The sequence below is a fragment of the Suricata suricatta genome, chromosome 14, assembly GCF_006229205.1.
Source record: "Suricata suricatta isolate VVHF042 chromosome 14, meerkat_22Aug2017_6uvM2_HiC, whole genome shotgun sequence".
In the NCBI taxonomy this organism is placed as follows: domain Eukaryota; kingdom Metazoa; phylum Chordata; class Mammalia; order Carnivora; family Herpestidae; genus Suricata; species Suricata suricatta.
Genome location: NC_043713.1, coordinates 281,851 through 303,701, shown reverse-complemented (window position 1 = coordinate 303,701; position 21,851 = coordinate 281,851). Strand labels below are relative to the sequence as shown.

At 57.3% G+C, this 21,851-nt stretch overlaps 1 protein-coding gene across 3 annotated transcripts in view; it reads right to left on the bottom strand.

Annotated features, from left to right (window-relative positions):
* SLC66A2 (solute carrier family 66 member 2) overlaps positions 1 to 21,851 on the bottom strand; it is a 47,547-nt gene that overhangs the window by 25,487 nt on the left and 209 nt on the right. For 2 of the 3 annotated variants that reach the window (XM_029921309.1, XM_029921310.1), the window contains exons 2-4: positions 21,260 to 21,579; positions 13,821 to 13,954; positions 6,376 to 6,429 (exon numbers count right to left, since the gene is read on the bottom strand). In XM_029921309.1, the coding sequence (XP_029777169.1) occupies positions 6,376 to 6,429; positions 13,821 to 13,954; positions 21,260 to 21,462 (391 nt within the window). In that variant the 5' untranslated portion in view covers positions 21,463 to 21,579. The remainder of the gene's footprint in view (positions 1 to 6,375; positions 6,430 to 13,820; positions 13,955 to 21,259; positions 21,580 to 21,851) is intronic. The other variant, XM_029921312.1, reaches the window with a different exon arrangement.

Genomic DNA, 21,851 nt, shown 5'->3' with positions numbered 1-21,851 from the left:
GTCCCTGCCTGGGCAGGGGAACCCCCCTGTGTCCCTGCCTGGGCAGGGGGACCCTACTCTGCGTCCCTGCCTGGGCCGGGGTCCCTCCTCTGTGTCCCCGCTTGGGCAGGGGGATGCCCCTCCGTGTCCCCACCTGGGCAGGGGGACCCTCCTCTGCGTCCCTGCCTGGGCCAGGGTCCCTCCTCCGCATCACCGCCTGGGCAGAGGGACCCTCCTCTGTGTCCCCGCCTGGGCAGGGGGACCCCCCCTCTGTGTCCCTGCCTGGGTAGGGGACCCTCCTCTGCATCCCCGCCTGGGCAGGGGGGCCACCAGCCTCCCCACGGCTGAGGGACCCGATGACAGGCTGGAGACTTCGTACGTCACGGGATCCTGCCAAGGGGCTTCACCCTGTTTCTCAGCTGAGGGCTGCAGAAAACCAGCATGCCATGGGGGAAGGGGAGAGGTGCCCCTCCACACAGCTGTGGGCCCCTTGGGGTCACAGAGGGCCTAGCCAGGCAAGGGGCAAGGCCAAGTGCAGCCCGGGCTCCACCCCAGCGCCCTGCAGCCTGTGGCCTGATCCCACGGGGCAGCTGGTGGTTGGGCCGCTCTTCAGCTTGTCTCATTCCGCCCCCCCAAGGCAGCGAGAGCAGCAGAAACCCCAGCCCACCCCGAGGAGGAGACCCTGGCCCTCTCAGGTCACTCCTTAGGGCTCCACGCAGACCCCATTAGTGACAGTTACGTAACCTGGGTCCCTGAGCCTCCCAGCCTTCAAAGCCCGAGAGCACCCCCGTGTGGCCCATCCCCGCTGGTGCAGGCAAAGTCCTTCCTGCCGGTAAAACGCTGCAAGAGAATGCAGGCCTGCAGGCCAAGGGCTGGGCCGGCTGTGTTCCCTCCCCAGTGGCCTCCAGAAGCTGCTGGAGAAAGTCATGTGAACCACACAGCACAGGCTCTCCATATGAGCCACGTTCAAAACAGAACCACGTGCCCCGAGCAGCACGGACAGTGCTGGGGGCTCCGGCCACCGTGGCTGGTCCCAGACCCCAGCTCCTGGCCTCCCTGGCCCCTACAAACCAGGGGAAGGCTGTGGACAGAGGGCCGCCCTCCAGAGGACAGAGGCACTCCCAGTGTCCACGACACACGGTGACAAAGTGAAGCATGCTGGCCAGGGCTGAGCTGCCAGACGGGCCGGGGCTGTTAGCTCGTCCTACAGGACAGGACGCCCTGATCCGCACGGCAGCCACGGAGTGAGCAGGGCCACTGCCCATGGAGGAGAAGCCAGGTTCCTGAGGGCCCCAAACAGCAGCCACAGAGACGGCATGCTGCACGCGGTGGGCACGTGGTGGCCACGGCTCAGTACCGGGAACCGGGCCAAGCACCCCTGTCTCCGTCTCTCTGTGGCCCCTCACATGCCTGGTCCAATGGTGCCCCCAGGGCCTGTCCGCGTGTGGGCTGCGGGTCTGCCTTGTACGGCTTCTGCCCGAGGGCGTATGGCAGGCTGAGGGCGGTCCGATGGGAAGCTCAGGTGCTCCCACGGGCTGGGGTCCACGGGCGGGGGCCCCCATGAGAGCAGGAAGGGGGCACAGCCGGCAGGACACGGCCGAGGGCAGAAGTAGCATGCACGCAAGGGGGGCGTGGCTTGTGCCTGTGGGGAGAGCCCACGCCTCAGAGGGTGCAGGGGGCCAAGGTGACATGGGAGCAAACCAAGGCTGCCAGTGAAGATGGGGGACACACGGTCCTGCTGTGAACATGGCTCGGGGCCCCGCCTGCTTCTTACTGCTGTGCCTTCCTGTCTAGTGACCCAACCTCTCTGTGCGTTCTTTACCTGTAACACTGGGGAGTCACAGTATCTGTGCACAGGCCAGCCTGAAAGGTAAATGACCAATTTCCTGTACAAGACTTAAAACAGCGTTTGGCACACACTGACCAGTCCACGTCAGCTGTGTGTAAAAACAAAGTCTACCAACCAAACTCCACGGGGCTCGGGGCCCCTTCCCGGCCCGCAGCTGCACGCCACCCCCTGGCCGCTGCCCCAGGGACAGTCACGCTGCCACCCCCAGCCCAGCCTCTCCCCTGCACTCCGCTCCCAGGTCCCTCTGCGCCACCTCCCAGCCTGCACCCACGGCCAGAGTCTGCGTCACCGGACACACCCGGAGTCCCCTGAGGTGGCAGCATGTGGGGACCCAGCCACAGGCCAACCAGATGCGGGGTTTGGTCAGCGTATGAGGCCCAAGGCCATGAGTCCCCGCCATTATTGTCACACACGGGACAGGATGAAAGACTGAGGAGGAAGGGGCTCCTTACACCCTTTCCCAGGGACCCTGAAAACTGAGCGCTGGCTGCGCAGGCCCAGGGGCAGCGCCCCACGGGAGGGGCGCTCGAGTGAGGCCGGCGGGCGCCTGGCTCGAGTGGTCGGGCCACGCTGTGGCCGTGGAGACACAGGCCCGGCCTTCCAGGGGGGCCCTAGAGGACGGAGTCAGCAGCTTGTTCTCAAATAGCTCAAGAAAACACTGCTGGACCCCACTTCAACTCTGTGGTCTTTCAAAATTTTTAAATATTTAACAATCGACTCTCTGTGAAAACAAAACCACCCAGGTCAAAGTGACACTCGGCTCTTGCCACACTGCTCCCCTGGCCGCCCCCTCCCCCCGCACCTGTGCCTGTCTGCGTGGCCCTGCTGAGTGTCGGCTCAATCCAGGACACGGCCCTACCCTGCGGCCCACGTCCCCAACAAGGAAGAGGGGGACGCCGGGCCCTGGGGAGCACGCAGTGCCTCTGGGGCCACCAGAGAAAGCTCAAGGCCAGGGACGAAGAGGTGTGCGGCCACGCTGCCCGGACGGAGACACCGCGGGCCGGCGAAGACAATACTCCATCGGGCCAGAGGGCTGTAGACACTGCTGCCAGCCTCGAGTCGTGTTCACTGTACTGAGCCACCTCTGCCCCGCCCACCCACACCTACCCTCACCGGGTGGGCCAGGGCACCAACGGGCCACCAGGGATCCAGAGTCCCCGTCCCCCAGGGAGCTGAGCGAGGTGGAGCAGTGAAAACACCAGCCCTCACTGGAAAAGGCCCCCAGAGAGTGAGCCCCTCACACCCCCGTGGCTGAGCCCCCGCAGGCGTGAGCCCCTCACATCCCCGTGGCCGAGCCCCCGCAGGCGTGAACCCCTCACACCCCCGTGGCCGAGCCCCCGCAGGCGTGAACCCCTCATACCCCCGAGGCCAAGCCCCCGCAGGCGTGAGCCCATCCTGGGTTCTGGGCTGGCCTTTCTGGCTCCCCTAAACTGCAGGAGCCTTTTCCTCTTATCAACTGCATTTCTGGCCCTTTCTTGTACCGCTAAGTCCGGTTAGTGGGCATCCCCCCTGGACGGGAGGCCAGAGGCTGAGGCCCGGCGCTCTCTGCACCCACCAGTCCAGCAGGCGGACCGGTCGCCCGGACAGACAGCTGCCAGACAAGTGCTCGGGCAACGTCCGTGCTGAGCTCCACACAAACACCTGACACCCGGCGGAAAGGGCAGGAAGTACAGCCGAGCCAGGGTCACTCTCCCAAGACGGACACTCCGCCAGGGACACGGTGCTGACCCCGTGTGCTCACAGGCACACGGGTCCTACGGCGGGAGGGGCAGGCCGAGAAGACGGGGGGGCCACGCGCCCCCCACGCACGCGCTTGGGCCGGGACAGCACCCCCTAAAGGCCACTGCCGCCCCAGCCAGAGGTCCTGCCCTGGAAGCGGGGGGCCGAGAGCAGCCAGCTCCGTGGCTCTCCCGAAGAGGAGCACCTGTGCTTAGAGCACAGGCACCGGCCGAACAGTGGGGGCCCGGGACCGGCGCGGCCGGAGGGGGGCAGCAGCTGCGTTATAGCAACAAGTGAACCAGCCCGGCCCAAGGTCTACCAGACCAAACAGCCACGGACAGTCATCTTGGGGACACGGCCATCGTCAAAGCCGGCCCTCAAGACCCCCCTGTGCCCGGCTCCGCCTGGACCAGACCTGTGTTATCAAAACCAACAGCCAGTGGGCCAGCCTTTCCGGGAGGCCGACAGGCGAGTGTGAGGGCAGAGGGGGCGGCCGCCCAGAGGCCACGAGCTACAGCCTCGCCCGGGGGAAGGGAGGCGCCACATCCCGCCCAGTCACTAAACAAATAAGCAAACACGCCTTCCCCCAGCCGGGGCTGGGGTCAGTAATCAGAGTTGCTACAATATTTTACAATACACAACTTTCAACAAAATATTGAGAAATCAAAGAAATGGAAAAGTGGCCCATACACAGAAGAAAAATAAAGGAAACAAAATTGCTTTTGAAGGGGAAGAGCCACTGGACTTACCCAACTGACTTCAACACAGTTATTATAAATATGGTCAAAGGACTAAAGGGAATCAGTCGTAACGCAGGAGGGCCAGGGTGCCGGGGGCTCCGTCTGCTGAGCGTCCGACTCTTGATTTAGTTCAGCTCACGAGCTGACGGGCTCTGCGCCTACAGTGAGAAGCCTGCTTGGGACTCTGTCTCCCTCTCTGTCTGCCCCCCTCCCCCAAAATAAATAAATAAACTTTAAAGAATTAAAAACAGGACCCCCGTGTGACCCAGCTAGTCCGTGACGAGGCATCACCTCAGGAAAAAGGAGCAGTAATTCAAAAAGCACCCCTGTGTCGGTAGCAGTAGTATTTACAGCAGCTGAGACATGGGTGCGGCCCACGTGTCCGCCGACAGATGAATGGATAAGGAAGATGTGGTGCGTGTGTGTGCGCGTGTCTGCGATGGATATTACTCAGCCATAAAAAAGAAGGAAGTTCTGCCATTTGCAACAAGGATGGACCCTGAGGGCATTGTGTTCAGTGAAATAAGTCAGACAGAAAAAGACAAAAACACCATATGAATTTATTTATATGTGGAAATCTAAAAAAAGAAGGAAAGAAATAGAGAAAGACAGGGAGAAGGGAAGAAGAAAACAAGCCCATAGATACAGAGAACAAACTGGTGGCTGCCAGAGGTGAAGGGTCAGCGATGAGTTAAGTGGATGAAGGTGGTCAAAAGGTCCGAGCTCTCAGTTACAAAGTCAGTCAGTCACGGGCACGCGGCATACGGAACAGTGACCTTCGTCAGCAATACTTGAAAGTGGTTTAGCGAGAGCGGATCTTAAAGGTCCTCGTCACAAGAAAAAGCTATTTAGTAACCATGTACGATGACTGACGTCAACTTAGGCTTACTATCTACAGTGCACACACGCTTCGCGAGCGCTTCACCACACAGACAGGACACACAAGTGTCCCATAACGCATTCCTGAAACCAAGGTCACATGTCAGTTACTCCTCAAAAAATGTTAATTAATTAAGAATTGATACCAATTCTTCACAACTTAAAGCAACATGGGAAAGGAGGGAACAGTTCCCATCCCCAACCTGTCTTACAAGGCCAGTGTTACCCTGATACTGAAACCAAAGTCCCCACACACACACACACACACACAAGCAGACAGATAGCTCTCGTGAATATGGACACAAAAATCTTTAACACACTACTAGCAAACAGAATCCAGCAACTTAAAAAACGATTATACATCATGGTCAGAAGGGACCCATCCCAAGAATGTGACGTTAGTTCAATAAACAAAAACCAACCAATGTGAAGGATGAAAACCACATGATCCTCTCAACAGACACAGAAAAGCAGACAAACCTCACCATCATTTCATGATTCAAACAAACAAATAACAACTCTCAACAAACTCAGGATAGGAAGGTTCTTGCTTTCTCTAATCTGAGGCACCTGTGAAAATCTGTGGCTAACATCATGCTTCCCGTCATGCTGTCTCACTCAGCTCGGGAACAAGACCGGCGTGGCCAGGCTCACCACTGTAGCCTTTTCAAACTCTAGGCAAATTAGGCAAGAAAGAGAAAAAGTATCCAGACTGAGAAGGAACAAACAAACATATCTCTATTTGATGATGACACAATTTTGTATCTAGAAATCCTGGAGTATCCACTGAAAAGCTCACAGAACCAATAAATGAGACGCACAAAGCTGCAGGATACAAGATCAATATGTGAAAATCGATTTTATTTCCACGAGATCGCCACGAACAATGCGAAATGAAATCAAGAAAACAATCCGGTTGGCCAGAGCATCCAAAGGGACAGATGTAACAAAAGCATTCCCAGACCTGTGCCCCTTGTTTCCACCTTTCTCCCCTCCCCTTCCTCCCTCTCTCACACACACACACACAGGCAGGTTTCTAGGAACTAATTCATGCTTAAAAGTGGCAGGCTCTGTGTTGGTTAGTTTGCTGGGGATGCGGGCACATCTGTACCGTGAGTCACACGCACGGAGCAAGCGTGGCCGTGAGGGCGGAACGGGACGGAGCCGCACGGAATGGATGAAGCCGGCAGCGTGCAGGGTGGTACCTACCCAGATACGCCCGCCTTGGGGGGAGCTTGATTTCTTCATCCTGATTATCTGCAGCTACAGGTAAAGAGAGAAAACAGAAAGGAGGAAGAGAAGAGAAAAAAACAAACCAATTTTAACACAGGCAAGTAGCTGTGTCTTCCAGCCCTTTTTGCATTTTTTTTAAGAAACACTAGAAAAAGGACAAGATCCTGGTTTCAGTAGATTAGGAAATTTACTTTCTGAATGACTTTTCTCCAAACCTCCCCTCTTCCAGTACAGGTACTTGGTGTAGGAGGAGGAAATCTGGGGCCAGAATGAAAGGCCATCATATTTTCACTGAACTTCGAAGGTCAGAGGTGGCATAAAGCCCCGCATGCCTGCTACGCTGACGGCAACAGACCGCAGGCGGCGCCCCCAGGTCCCCTGAAAGCTCATCTGCACGCAAGCTCTGGTTGCGGTATATTTGTCCCAGGGTCAAAGCTCTGCTGCTTGAAAAAGCGGTTTCCAGAGTACACTCAACGCCCTCTGTGAACAGGGAGCTGGCGCGGCCGTGGACTTGCCAAGCATGTGGCTCAGAGGCCATGCCCGTTCCCCCGGGCCAGCGTGCCTCCTCCCCGGCCCCGCGGGCGGCAGCACCCCGCACAGCACGCGAGGCCTCCGTGTGGGGGACCCTGCTCCTCCGGCAGCCCAGCCCCACCTGAGAAGCCCCCCAAGGACGCGGCCCCGGGAGACTCGGCCAGAGGGCCCCCGCAGGGTGGAGTCCGGATGGAGAGTGAGCCTCAGGGAGGCACTGGACTCACAGAACTGGGGACGGTTGTGTGTCACCTGCCCCAGGAGAGGCAGGCTCCACCTACAAATGGACAGTTTGCAAGTGAACACCTAAAAGAAAACGCGAGACTGGCTACATGAGCTTGGGGACAGCAGACGCCCACAGACCCTGCTGACGCGGGGTCGCTGCCCCTCAGTGTGCGGCTTTCCTGAGCCAGCAGCACCCCCTCCTGGGAACCCCTGGGCGCCTGGGACCCCCTGGGCGCCTGGGACCCCTGGGCGCCGGGCACCCAGGCTCAGCTGGACTTCCTCGGCTTTTTACATCGATTTCTTGACTGAGGCCAAGGCTACCGTTCACTGACACTTCCTCTAAAGATCCAGGCCCCAAAGCAGAAGGGAGGGAAGGAAGGGGACAGTAAGGGGACATTGACTGCTCAGCATTGCTCCGGGTGCAGTTCAGACACCCCCACGCCACCTCCCCTCTGGCCTCAGGCCTGGTCACACCCAGCAGACGAGCTGGAAACGCACCAGGCAGCAGGGCGAGGCCAGGGTGGAGGCCCAGGAGCGGGAGAGCAGGGCGAGGCCAGGGTGGAGGCCCAGGAGCGCGAGAGCAGGGCGAGGCCAGGGTGGAGGCCCAGAAGCGCGAGAGCGCAGCGCAAGGACGGGAAGGGAAGGCAGCAGCTGGTGGGGGGCGTGGGTCAGGTTGGGGGTCTCCAGTCCTCGTCAGACTCTTTCCAGAAGACAGAGTCTAGCTACTGAAGGTTTTCCAGCTAGAAAGTAGTGCAATCAGACCTGTGCTTTAGAGAATCACCCTCGTGCAGGACAGACTGGAGGAGAGCCGGCCCGGAGACGAGACGCCAGCGAGGGGCATCGTCCACAGTCACAGACTTTCAGGCATCTCTGAACGCAAACTCCAGGCACTAAGGTCCAGAAGCAGCCTCAGCAAAGTGTCCACATTGTCCCCATCGGAGGCAGCGTCCGTGTCCTCAGCCCTTGGTTACGGGGGCCTATGACCGCTCCACTCTGGGAAAGTGACCCAGGGTCGCCAAGAGCAGAGCGCGGACACAGGCTCTCCCTGGTTCTCCCTCATGCGTCCCCCGCAACCTGGCTGCCATGTTGCAAGGAAGCTCAGGCCGCGTGGGAAGGCCGCGTGGAGATGTCCCAGCAGACCCCCCGACTCGTGAGCGAGTGAGAAAAAGGGAGGAACATAGAGGGAGAAAGACACAGAAGCGGGAGGAAGCCAGGCCCTAGCACGCGGCCAGCAGCACGACTCGTGAGGACCACCGCTGTCCTTGCAAGTCCCCAAGTCTGGGGGTTCCTTGTGGAGCAGCCACAGAGACCGGGACGGAACCGGATGGGACAGAAGTCTGGGGCGAGCTCAGACAGGAGAAGTGGCCATCCTGGAGGCCAGAGGACAGCTCGGGGACAGCAGGGGGAGGGCCTGAGAGCTGTCCGCTCAGCCGCTCCGAGGGATTTCTTGGCTTTGTCACAGCAGGAGACCCGCTGCAGTGCTCGAGATGGTGGGGGCGATGGCCACAGGTGGCGCCCAGGATGCCCTACAGAGACCGGGGGACCAGGAGGAGGTTGGGGCAAAGAAAGAGTAGACCTACATCAGGGTCCCAGCTGTGGGCGGGGCAGGTAAGGGTTAGTAATCTCCGTCCAGGGACGTTGATAAACCCTTGAAAATACAGAATGGTTTATAGATAAGCATTTTCCTGCACGGGGTGGGGGAAGTCCTTGGCTTTCACTGTCAAATGGCATGTGACCCTCCCCACCCAACATTTTCTAGTTTCCTGGAGATGTAACTACATACTGTAAAGGATCCACTCAATTTAGCGGTTTGAGCATGTTGGGGGCTGTGGGACCACCGCCACAGTCTTAGAACACTTCCGTCCCCCACAAGGAGCCCCATCCCTGGGAGCAGCCACTCCTCATCCCCCCCGCCCCCCAGCCACCTCCATTCTGGAACCGAGTGAGTGTCACGTGAATGCAACCCCCTGACTCGGAGTCACAGCCCATCTTCTCCCTTGAAGAAGGAACACGTAAGCCCCCAGTGCGCACGGTCCCTGCGCTGATAAAGCCGGTAAGAGCGTGTCATCCTGGGACCCCCGATAAAGCAACGCTCCAGAGCCCCTCAGCAAGACCCCGCGAGCAGAGAGGGAAGCGGGTCGCTCTTCCGTGCCCGTGGAAGGTCAGGGCCGCGACAGAAGCGAGTCGACAGGAGGCATCAGGACGCACACCTGGCCCATTTCACCTGCCGCAGAATCTCCCAGTTCCATCCACTGAAAAAGCCAAAACACCACCACCAATCCCACAGCTGTGCCAGTGGCCAGACCGTGGTCTCCGAACGCCACAGCCCAGGGCCCCAGGGCTCCTTGGAGAGACGGCTGATGCCAAGTCTGGGGCAGGGACGGAAGATGACGCACGCGGAGCAACTTGTCACGCCAAGAACATGGCTCCAAGGGACCGCTCGCCTCCACCAAGGTCAAGAGCCAACCGAAGAGGCTCCCACTGGCAGACGAGTGGGCCAACGGGGCCTCGAAGAAACATAGTAACAGCAATCAGGCAAAGCCATCGAGTATGTCTAAACCGATACACTCAGAATAACGGAAAAACAAACGTGAACACTGTTGCAAGACGCTGGGGAACCAAGTTTGAAAACTGGCAAATAAAGAGAAAGAAGCAATGACCCGGCTTTAACTTAGAAATCATGCCACCAGGTAACTCCAAGCAGACAACGGCATTTCCCGGGGACGTTTCTCTTCGGAGAAGCCCAGCAGCTAACAGGCGAGTGCTGACGCTCAGCAGCCCCACAATCACGGGGTTTAGGCACGGGGCGCCCTCCACCAACATCCAATACCGACAAGGTCACAGGAAGTGCCTCCTTGCAGAAGAAACAAGTCCGGCAAAACATAAAAAGAGCCAAACCTAGATGTGACCAGGCCTCTGATCCACTTCTCTTTTAAACTGTTTTCACAGGGCATCCCGGAGACAGGAAGATGCGATGGCCACCACGGGGTGTGGCCCACAGAAGCTGGCGAGGGCCACCTCCGGGCCGGCTTCTCAAACGTCACCTGCAGCCCCAGGAGTCTCGTCCCCACGGAGGCGTGGTTTGGTAGGGTGGCTGATCTGCATTCCGCACCCCCACACCCCCCTGGGCGTGCCACGCAGGCCACGGACAGAGCGCTGGGTGAACAGCAGACACGTTTTGAGGAACAAGGCGAGTTAGGGGGAACCTGCAGTGACCACAGTGTGCGGCTCACTCCGGCTCGAGGAGAGAACCCAGACCTGAATTGGGACGTGATGAGGCGGCTGGAAACTTACACATCCACTGGGTCTTTGATAATTAAGGGATTCCTCCCTTATGGCTGATAACGGTATTATGGTTATTTTTTTTAATCCATGTGCTATTAGAGATACAGTATGAACTATTTACAGAGTATGTCTGGAATTTGCTTCAAAAACTGTAGGCGGGCGACGTGAACAGGCCTGGGGATGGCTGGAGGCGGGCGTGGCTGCCCAGGGAGCTGGACACACTGTCCCCGAGTCTGCGTGTGTCTGAAGTTCTCCTCGGCAAAACACGAGCGATGGAAAGGAAACACACAGCACACGCAATCCACATGGACCTCACGGCCGCCGTGGAGCCCACGGCGAGTCCTTGCAGCCTCTGCGGAAGACCTCTGCCCCCCGAAGGCCACGGGTCCACCCCCGCCTGACCGCGGGCAGGAGCCAGGGCACAGCAGGAACCCCAGGTCACCTCTGACAGCTGGGGAAAGCTCTTTGCTTTCACTTTACGTTCCTCTCTCGCCCCCAAAATGTCGACGAGGAGCACGTCCTGCTCTTTCCAGCCAGATAACACATCACGTGTTCGTCTGGCGACCAACTGCTTTTCTCCTTTAATTCCATTTATTTCTTTAACCTCAACCTCCAAGCTGAACTTGTGACCTTCAAAATTAAAAACCTCTATAAAAGACAAACGCTGAAATCTGGCTGTTAAAACGCTTCTCCGTAAATTACTTGAATGTGTCCGGTCAGTCGGGGGAGCACCCTCACCAACGCCCCCGCTGGGCGCCTCCAGGAAGCGAGGCTGGCGCAGCGGCTCACGGGGGGTCCCAGAGCTACCCCCTGAACTGGTTAGTGTTTTCATGCCCCGCCCCCCGACTCTGGCAGAGGAGGGGAAATAAGCTTCCCTGAGGAGTGTGCTCTGTGTCCCTGCACGGTGGACACAAACACATGTAAACCTAGTTACATTCAAGAATTAAATATGAATCTCGAGAATTCTCAAACGCTGTATCCAGATCCCAGTATGCGGAGTTTAGGGTGGATTCTCCCCCAAAACTGTCTGGGGCCCAGCAGGGAGCGCAGGGGTCGGAGGCTTGCTTCTCCATGCCCCAGCAGAGCGGAGGCCGGCCGGGCCGGGCAGACCTATCGCCGGTGGATGGCAGCTCCCACGCAAGGCCAGAGCCCACCACAGCCCCGCCCACCTGCATGTCCGCAGGTTTCTAGCCTGCCCTTCGGTCAACTGCCAACACCCACTGGCAGACACCTGCACCTGGTTTTCCCAGACGCCGGAGCCCTTAGGGCTGCTGCTCCAAGTCCCCCCAAACCCGGTGGCCTACCACAGATTTACCACCTCACGATTTGGGAGACCAGGAGTCTGACATGGGTCTCCCTGGGCTAAAATAAGGGCATATTCCTTCTGAAGTTTCCAGGCAGGAACCCAGATCCTGTTCATTCAGCCTGTCCACTCGGTGAGGCTGAGCCCACATCCTGTTCATTCAACCTGTTCAACCTGTTGGGAGAATCTGGTTCCTTAAGGCCGAGGTCCCCATGTCCCTGTTGGAAAATGAGGCCGAGTCCCCATGTCCCTGCTCTGCTTTGGCTCCCAGCCCTTCCCCCACAGCCAAAGCCAGAATCACATCCTCCGCACGTCCACCCCGACCCAGGCTCCAGGCCCAGGTGGACACTGTGTCCATCCAGACGGCCCCGAACAACCTCCCCACCGAGGCCTCGGCACTAACTCGCCTGCAGCCCCTGTGAGCCGTGCGGTGGCGCGTCCCACTCCCAGGTGTGGACGGAAGTGGACTTCATGAATCTGCTCCTCGCAGAGAGGGTCCCTTGCTAAAATTCAGATTGCAGCCCTGTCCCTGGAAACCAGAATTTACGGTCTTAACCAATCCATTCCAGTTAACCAGAACAGAAACACTCCTTCTGGAAGAATCTATACAGAGCACTAGAAGTCAAGAGAGAATGGACCCCGGGACAGGAGGCGGCCACAAGAGGCTCCGCTTCCTGCTGACAGGGCCTGGATGCTCACGTACCTGCTGTGTCTGGCAGCCTCCGTCATTGGAGCCTACGCACCATTTCACATAAAATCACAAAACCCAGGCTCATGTTTCAAAGCCTGAGGCCCAGGACACCAAGCTTACATGTTTGTCCCAGCTCCTCTCTGCCCCGGGGTCAGGAGCAGCGTCAGGGACACACCCCAACACCAGTGCGCCTGCAGGCGGCCTTGAGACCCTGCGTCCGGGGAAGGTGAGGTCCACCAATCACAGACGGGGCGGGGGCCGCGCCCGCAGGGAGCCTGCTGTGGGACAGCAGCTGGAGGCCGGCCTCTCCCCTCACAAGGGACCGGCCGATGCGCCCCATCAGGGCAAGACTAGCAATACGAGCTGCCACCTCTGGTGTGACTGCCCAGATCACAAGAGGGGAGATGAGGACACATCCACAGAGGAAGAAGAACAGAGACACAACAGCAGCGGACAGTGCTGGTCGTCATAGCTCACGTGACACTATTGGTCCAGGCGACCCGTCAGAGCTGGAGGCTGACCTATTTTCTGCAAAGACTGAAATTAGCATACCCTCACCTCTAAAAACAGAAGCTTCTTGGGGGAAGGAGTCTGCCCAAACGGAAAGGAAATGGCCATCCAGGACAAAAATGCAGGGGCAAGACCGCAGGTCCACAGGGGTCCCAAACGTAAACAAACTCGAGCAAAAAACACTTCTCTGAGCAACAGCTGAGATTAAACACACACTATTTCAGACAAAATCAAAGTGAGAGCCGTCTTCAATTTAGTAACAGGAGGCAAACCAGAAGGCAGGCATTAACTCTCCTGCGTGTTCAAACACAGAACATCGGCTCAGAAAGCGCTTTTGCGAAGGAAAGGGTAGAAATGAGAAGTATTTTCTGTCTTCTGGGCCACAAAAAGTCGCAGAGCCGTGCGGGCCAAGCGTGCGGTTCATCCTGCCCGAGCGCCAGGGGACGACCCACCGGCCTCACAGAAGCACGGCTTTGGGTGAATGTTTCGTAGGGTCCGCGAGGAAGACCCGGGATGCCTCGGGTGAAGGTAAACTGAAGGGTGTCCCGTGGACCACGCCATGGGCAGCATCTTACTCTGACCTGACCTTGTCCCGGTTCAGAATCCCCTCGTAATACTCACAGCGGATGGTGACCCATTAAGATTAGTTAGTAACTCGCCCAAATTCCAGGGAAGAAACTATTATCTTGAATTGTCTCACATTATAAATGCTTAAACATTTGACAGAACAAATACTGACATCAGCCGCACGTAGCCGTGCATTCGGGGAAGTCAGAGCCGCTCAGGCACCACTACTGCGGCTCTAACTTCGCCCACAGACACAGGACGAGTTTCGCTTGTTGGTTCAGTGCTTTATTCCCAAAGGTGCAGATCACCAACCTGCAAAGAAACGGCGTTTTACGTTCAGCTCATTTGTCACGCGGACTTCGGTGCAGAGCTTCAACATCAGTAACATGGTCAAGATCATGACTATGCTCTGCCAGAGGAGCGGCGACTCAAAATGCCTTCCAAACCTGGGGAGTAAAGAGACCACGGCGTCAGGAGGGCCCCGGACACCAGGGGCCTCCCCGCCTCTCCCGGCCCAGGTCCCGACCAAGGCCCCCCACGGCCACACCCTGAGCAGCCCCCAGAGGGTGTCACATCGTCACAGCCTCTGGCACTGACGGCCTCGGCCTCTGGGCTCCATGGTGCACAGAGCTGGGTGGGAAGGGGCCGGGGACACTCTCAGGATCATGTGCTCGGTTTCTCCAGAGCCACACTCACCTCCCCAGGAGCCACTGGTGAAGGTGTGAATGGGGCTCCCAGTCCCCTCACTGCACAGCCAGGTGCCCGACACCCTCCCCAGAGGCCTCAGCCACCACCAGGTAAGAGGCCCGGCCTCTAGACTACCTGATTCCCTGGGAAGACTCATTCCAGAGTCCAGGAATGACAGGAAGCCCTGCCTCCTGATAAAGATGATGGTCCGCAGGCCAGAGCAGCCCACAGTGTGAGCAGCCCAGCGGGGGGAGGGGGGGCAGCCCACAGTGTGAGGAGGGGGGCAGGGCACCCCTCCATCCTAGAGAAAAAGACAGCTGAAGGCACACCCCACCTCCCAACCTGAGGCCCTGACCCCCCACCCAACCCCTTCTGCCCAGCTGCCCTCCACACCCAGGCCTCCGCTGAGCCTGGCTGCTCGCGCCCCTCTCTGAGCCCCCAGCCCCACCCGGTTCTCCCGGGCACAAGCCCGGCTCTCACATCATCCCTGTTGATTTTTCTTCCCATGGCAGACCGACTCACCAACTGGGCCACGTGCTCGGGGAGGCGAGACCACAATCAAGTGACTAGCACAGGATGGGTCCATTGGCAGAACCCGAACCCCAGGGGCTGAGAACAGCTTGGGGACCCTGCCACGGCCACCAGAGCCACCAGAGCCACCAGAGCCATGACACGTTGGTCCAGGCCCATGCAGGCCTGCGGGGGCACCATCTCCAAGGCCAGGGCATGGCGCTCTTTAAAGCCCCAACCCCCAAGTCTCACCCAGCTACCCTAGAGCAGGAATCCCACTAGCTCTGCCTGCAACACCGCCTGAAGGGGATTTCCAAAACATGGGCTGGTGGTCAGCATACCTAAGTCAGGAGCCCCTGCAGTGTGACCTCCCTGGCTGCTCCCGGAAACAAGGAAACACAGAGACCCGCCTTGGGCCCCACCTCCCCCTCCCTCCCACTCACCAGGCGCTGACCACGCCCACAACACAGAGCTGAGGCAGAGCTCCCTAAGGGACCCCGGAGACACCACACCAGAGCCTGCGCACTAGCTGCTGCGTGAAGGGACTGCACCAAATCAATGAGAAATCGGGACAAAAACTCAGCAGCCGGCTTGCAGCAAGGGACAAGATCAGAGACTGCCTCCCTCCCGGCAAGGAGCACATCTTTCAAGGGTGTGGCCACACATTAAGAAAATGTCACCTGCAAGGTAAAGACACAGTGACATTCCCTGAGGCAGAGAACCTGACCGACCCTGGCTCCAGTGCCGAGTCTGCACCTTCACGACCACGTCTGTGAGCACACTTCGCTGCCCGAGCTCTGATCCACGGACACTTCTCAGGAGAGAGCAGACAGCACCTCTGGGGTGGACTGGCCATGGCCACCAGGGGCCGGCCTCGCGGGTGAGAATGTGCCCCCTGGAGGGGAGCCGCATCAGCTGAGGCTCCCACAAGAGGTCAAGCAACCAGGAAAAACAGATGTCCCCTGCAGAGTGGGGGACTGAGACACTGGCGCCAGGGCCAGCATTCCGCACCGTTCCTAACGCCAGCGCCCAGCGATGTCCTCTGAGCAAAGGACAGAGCAAGCCTGAGGTCACAGAGGCCCACGGCCCATGCCACTTGGGTCTGGGAAGGGCAGAGAGGCCAGGACACAGGCAGCAGATGGCTCCCTGACCACCGGCTTCGTCCTGCCTCCCCAGGAAATGTCACGTGGGCTCACCTGGGATCCTGGGATTGCAAAGGAGAGGCGCGGAAATGCTAAGTGACCGGAGCAAGGGTTGATGACCAGGCCTGGTGAAGAGAAGGTGCAGGAGAAAGGGGGACAGTGCCCTGGGGCTTTCTAGGTCAGAGGCACAGGCTGGGCTCGTCCACGGGCTCCAGGGCCCTCGCACCTGTGCGCCACTGCCTCTGAGCCCCGTCTCTGCTGTGAAGTGCGGCTGTCACATTTCTAGTCATTTCCAGGAACTGGATCCTAGCTGGCCCCAGGGGCTGAAGGCCTGACGAGGGGACAGAAGTTTGATGTCAGCCTAGTAAGACTGGAGATGCTTCCTTCCCAAGCAGGCTGGGGAGAACTAGAAGATGTGCTACCCTGGGGCCTCTCGTGCCAAGCTCATTTCCAGTTACAACGCCGACGACTAGGGCTCTGGCTGTCATGTGATAAGGGCGCTTTTATGTGTTAAATACGCAACAGAAACAAAGACCAGAGAAACTGGGCAAAGAAATCAAGGTTTGCGCTTCCCGCTTCCCCAAAAGAGGCGCCTGGGTGCTTCAGTCGGTTAAGCATCTGATTGGGCTCAAGTCATGGTCTCATGGTGTGTGAGTTCAAGTCCCACATTGGGTTCTGTGCTGATGGCACAGATTCTGCCTGGGAACCTCTGTCGCCCTCCCTCTGCCCCTCCCCCATCATACATGCTGTCTCTCTTAAAAGTAAATAATCATGGGGCGCCTGGGTGGCTCAGTCGGTTAAGCATCCGACTTCGGCTCAGGTCAGATCTCAGGTTCGTGGGTTCAAGCCCCGCGTCAGGCTCTGTGCTGACAGCTAGCTAGCTCAGAGCCTGGAGCCTGCTTCGGATTCTGTGTCTCCCTCTCTCTCTGACCCTCCCCCTCTCATGCTCTGTCTCTCTCTGTATCAAAAATAAATAAAACATTAAAAATTTTTTTTAAAGTAAATAAACATAAAAAAATACACCAAAAATCGAATCCAGATGAACTCAATGTTTACAATGAAAACCAGACCATTTAATTTTGTGTCTGGCTAAGACACAAAATTTCAAAAAGCACAACTTTCCACAAAAGATATACAAGAGAAAAAATATGAAAAAAAGTTCAATGTCATTAGTAATTTTTATAAGCTAATTAAAATACAAAGACACCATTTTTTACTTATCAGATGAGTTAACTTTTGCCTTCCTTTAATGCTACTAATCCGTACAGACAGGGAGGTCATGGAAGCGCCCCTCCGGCCCCTGAGAATGGGCCCACACAGCTCCTTCTGAGGGCACACGACGGCCCAGCAGAGGCAGAGGGCCTGCCACTCACACAGCGGTCTAACCGGGCTCCCCCAGGGTGCCCGGGAGCCTGGGGGCTCAGGGGGCTCAGTGTCCGACTTCGGCTCAAGACATGATCTCGCAGCTCAAGTTGGGGCCTGGCTTCAGACTCTGCCGTCAGAGCGGAGCCTGCTTCGGTCTGTCTCCCTCTGTCCCTACCTCTCCCCAGCTCATGCTTTCTCGGTCTCAAAAATAAATAAAAACATCAAAAATTTTTAATTAAAAAATAATAAACTAAAATAAATAAAAGGATGCTCCCTTAACCGCCGAGTACATATGTCTCGCCCCCAGGAAGATACACGCTGAAGGGGACAGGCAGCTTTTCGCCGGGCCTGAGCGGAGGTTTCTACAGAGAACACCCTCTCCATGTCTTCAAAGTACTAGAGAAAAGCTCAAGGGGAAGTAAGTTGTGGATCGACTTCCCTGTGTCACACGAACTGCCACACCCTTACTACCTGTTACGAGGTACTCAACAGTGTGACATCTCTGGCCCAGTGTTACGACGTCTCCAACTTCATACTGTGAGTCCAAATAAGGGGTTTCTATACTCAGATACAGCCCTCCGCATCGCTGACACAACGCCGTGCTCGGCGCACCGTCCAGACCACGTCACCACAGCGCAGTTACACTGTTTACTGTGGGTCTGAGTCAGGGTTAATACATCTCCGAAACAGCCTCCTACGTCTCTGGTATGATGACTACACTGCTGGTACTAAGTTACCACGTCTGACATGGTGTTACTACATCTGAAAGTGTTCCCGTATTTCTGACACAATGTCACTGCCTCCGGTACAATGTATTACACCTCTGATACAACATGACCATACCTCTGATACAGTGTATTCATCCAGTGCAAATGGAGCTGGAGAACTACCTCTCCGAGCCACCTCTACGAACACAGAAAGTTCTGGGAAGGCCTTGCAATATCACCCATGCACCCTGGGCCCTCCCTCCTCTTCTCTGCAAAATCACAAACCTGCAAATATTAGCCACGAGACATCAGTTAGCCTTTCTCCTGGCTTCTCCTGACGCCAGAGGCTAGATACTATACATCAGCATTTTATAAAATATAGTCTGCTGAATGCTAGTTTTGTAAAAGGATGATTAAGAATTGCAAGAAACTGGAGCACCTGGGTGGCTCAGTCAGTTGAGCGTCAGACTTTAGCTCAGGTCATGATCTCACGGTTCATGAGTTCAAGCCCCTCGTTGGGTGCTCTACCGTCAACACAGAGCCGGCTTTAGAAACTCCGTACCCCTCTCTCTGCCCCTCTCCTGCTCACTCTCTCTCTCTTCTCAAAAATAAACATAAAAAAAAGAATGGTAAGAAATAAGGCAGTAGAGTTCCACCAGTTTCGGGAACCTGGGGTTGACGAGCCCCAGTCGCCCCCCTGCAGGACCGCAGGGGGCTTCCCAGACTGGAGCTCCGAGGACTGTGCTCTCAGCCAGCTTTACGAAACACACTGTCCAGGGCTGCCTTCTGCACCAGTCTGGTGTAGACCCTGCTTCCGTGTCACCCGGAGCCTGCCGTGACCCGTACACGTGTACGCAGTACAATGCTTCTGCTGAGGCGTAAAGCCCGCCGCATCCGCACCGCTGTCTGTGACACGGGAAACCCTCCAAACCTACTAGATCACGTGGGCTGCCCACCCGGGAAGCCTGGCGGAGGACCCAGGAGCGGGTCTCAGGCCCAGGCAGGCAGAAGTCAGAGACGGAGCCCAGCCTGCCTGCTGGGGCTCACCACGTGAACCCCAGGACCGCCCTAGGGAAAGGCAGGGAAAGCACACGCCCAGGCCAGAGAGACGCTCGCCCTCCGCCAGCCCCCCTCACCCCACACATCACCAGTCTTCCGGAACTCGGCCCGAAGGCGGCCCTGGGCGTTCACATGGTGGCCACAGAACTCCCGAAGAGACCCAGGACACCTCAGGGTGCTGACTCTGGGAAAGGACCCATCAGATGTGCAGAAGTACACTGGCCAGGGGACAACATTTAGAATCACAAAAGACCACACTGCGCTGTGTCAGGAGAGAGTGCAAAACTCTTTCTCAAAGTCTCAGGCCCCGCAGTGAAGAACTCCTAGTCCGAATGCATTAAATGCTAGTTAAAACCAGAGGCCCTGGTGACTTGGCTTTCAAGACATTACTTTCTATGTTTGGAGGTAGAGTAGATATTCTACCCTCTCTTTTGCAATCGGGAAGGATAAGCATGCTTAAGGAAAAGGCCTCTCAACTGCTCTGGTTTCCCATAAGGGACGCTGACCTCAGCCACTTCCCCTCCACTGCCAGAGAAAGCCTGCTCCGGTGCCTCATGAGGTGCCCCTGCCAGCCTGACCCCGTGACACCGGGCAGGCGGCGGAGGGGGCGGGGCTCCCCGACCGCCCTCCAGTGCGCTCAGCGTTAAGGACGGGTCAGAGGCAACTAATTTTGGGACCTGCTTCCGTTCAACCTTAGACTGGATTGAGGCCATTTCAGAAAAGGGAAGCCATGTGTCACTCTCTGGTGAGTGATCTCTGTCCCCAGCCAAAGGAGAAAGAGGAATCTTCAAAATGGAGTCTCTCAACTTGTGCCAAAGAGAAAACCAATAAGCACCCACAGCCTCCTCCTACCAAAGCAGCCCGGCCCAGACAGAAACCTGGCGAGGTGAGAAATTTTCCTGGGAGAAAAGCCCACCTTTTACGAGCCCCAGACAGGGGCAAACACTGGGTAAACATGAAGCAACGGGGCCACCGCTGGGTAGAACGCAAAGGAGAGAACTTGGGGGCTCAGAAAAGTCATCTCTGGGCTGTGACGGTGACAGAGGGGGCACTGTCAAAACTCAGCAAGCTGTGCACTTAGTGGGCGCTTTATTTCACGTCAATCATACCTCAACAGGCTGACTCAAAAATGAATTTGCAGGAAAACCAGGGTGGCTCGGTCAGTTAAGAGTCTGGCTTTTGACTTCAGCTCAGGTCATGCATGATCTTACGGTTCATGAGCTCAAGCGCCGCATCAAGCGCCGCATCAAGCGCTGCACTGACAGTGTGGAACCTGCTCAGGATTCTCTCCCTCTCTCTCTGACCCTCCCCGGCTCATTTTCTTTCTTTCTTCCTCTCCCTCTCTCTGCCCCCCCCAAAATAAATAAATAAACTTTCAAAAAAGAATTAGCAAAAAGCATGATTACTCAGTAACCAACAAGTCAGAAGGAGCCTGAAGCAGCCCTCTGGACCCGGCCTGGTGCCCTCATCCGGCCTCCAGACCACACAGCCTCCTGAGCGTCCTTCCTATCTGTGCTGGCAAAGGGTCTGGGGACAATCGAGAGGAAAGGAAAGTTCCAGACATTTTTAGTCTTAGAATGAGACTATAAGACCTCATTTAATTTCCTCTAAGAACTCCCCCTCCCAAACACGTCTCACTACAGCAACTGTTAAAATTAACCTCCAGTTCCTTACCAGAATGCAAATGACAATAAGAGGAAGCTGACCTGGGAGTGGCAAGAAAAAATAGTCTCTTAAGTATTATCCAGAAAGTTGACTTTCCTATTAAAACAAAACCAAACCATACACACAACAGGAAGGCTGAGGGAACAGCCTCCCCTACATGGTCCCTGGGCACTCTTTCAGTCAGACTCAGATGTTCCCTCCTAAGGGGCTCAGCGGTCAGGCTCAGACAAGGGACCCCAGTCAGTGGCCTGCCCTTCCCACAACTCATCGCTTTTTCTTAGTCTTAATCACATGCTCTTTCCCGGTTTTCTCTTTTTGCCACTCCCGTGCAAATTCGAAGAACAGGGACCCGGTTCTAGGACCTTATCCAGCACCCAGAAGTCCGTGGAAAAATATCTCATAATGTGTTAATGACAGAAAACTGAAGATGCAGACATGGAGATTACAGGTAAGTTTCTCCACTCCAACCCCACCATTTTCCCTGGGAGACAATCCCCTGCATTTCACCAGCTCCTTCCTAGGAAGTGCAGACACTTGTACCACCCCCCCACTCCGAAACCCCAAAAAGAGAAAGCCCTCACCCTGGAAGTACCCCCATAAAAAGCTGCCAACTTACCAGAAGAGGATCCGTAAAATATTAGCCACCAGGAGCACCAGACACACGTAGGTAGAGAAGCCCTCGGCATTCTGAGTCCTCCGGATGTCCCTGTACTGGGGGATGTACGGCACGACCCCGCCGAACACCATGGCCCCGGCGGCCCCCCAGGAGACCAGCTGGTGCAAGGGGACCAAAAGCCAATCCAAGCCTTCTGCTTCCATCCCGACTGACGTCCCCCCGGCCCGGGTCCGCTCCGCTCTCACGGGCTCCTGGAACGCGCGATGACGGTCACCCCCACATCGCCGCTGCTACCTGGTGCAGCCCTCCGCCATCGGAGCCTGGCAAGAGAGGAGAGGAGGTGAAGGACTCCGGAGCAGGGCGCTCCCGGACCCCGAGGCGGCTTCCGGCTGGCGCCCGACCCCTCCTCAGACTCCGGCGCCTCGGGGAGCCCTCCGCACGGGAGCCGGCACCCGGGGGAGGAGCAGAGATGCGGGGCGCACGGGGGTGGACGCGGGCCAGGGGGAGCGCCCTCAGTCCGAAGGCGGGTGGTGGCTGAGTCCCAGCGGGAACACGCGGCCGGGATGGGGCGGAGCGCGCTCAGCCCTGGGGG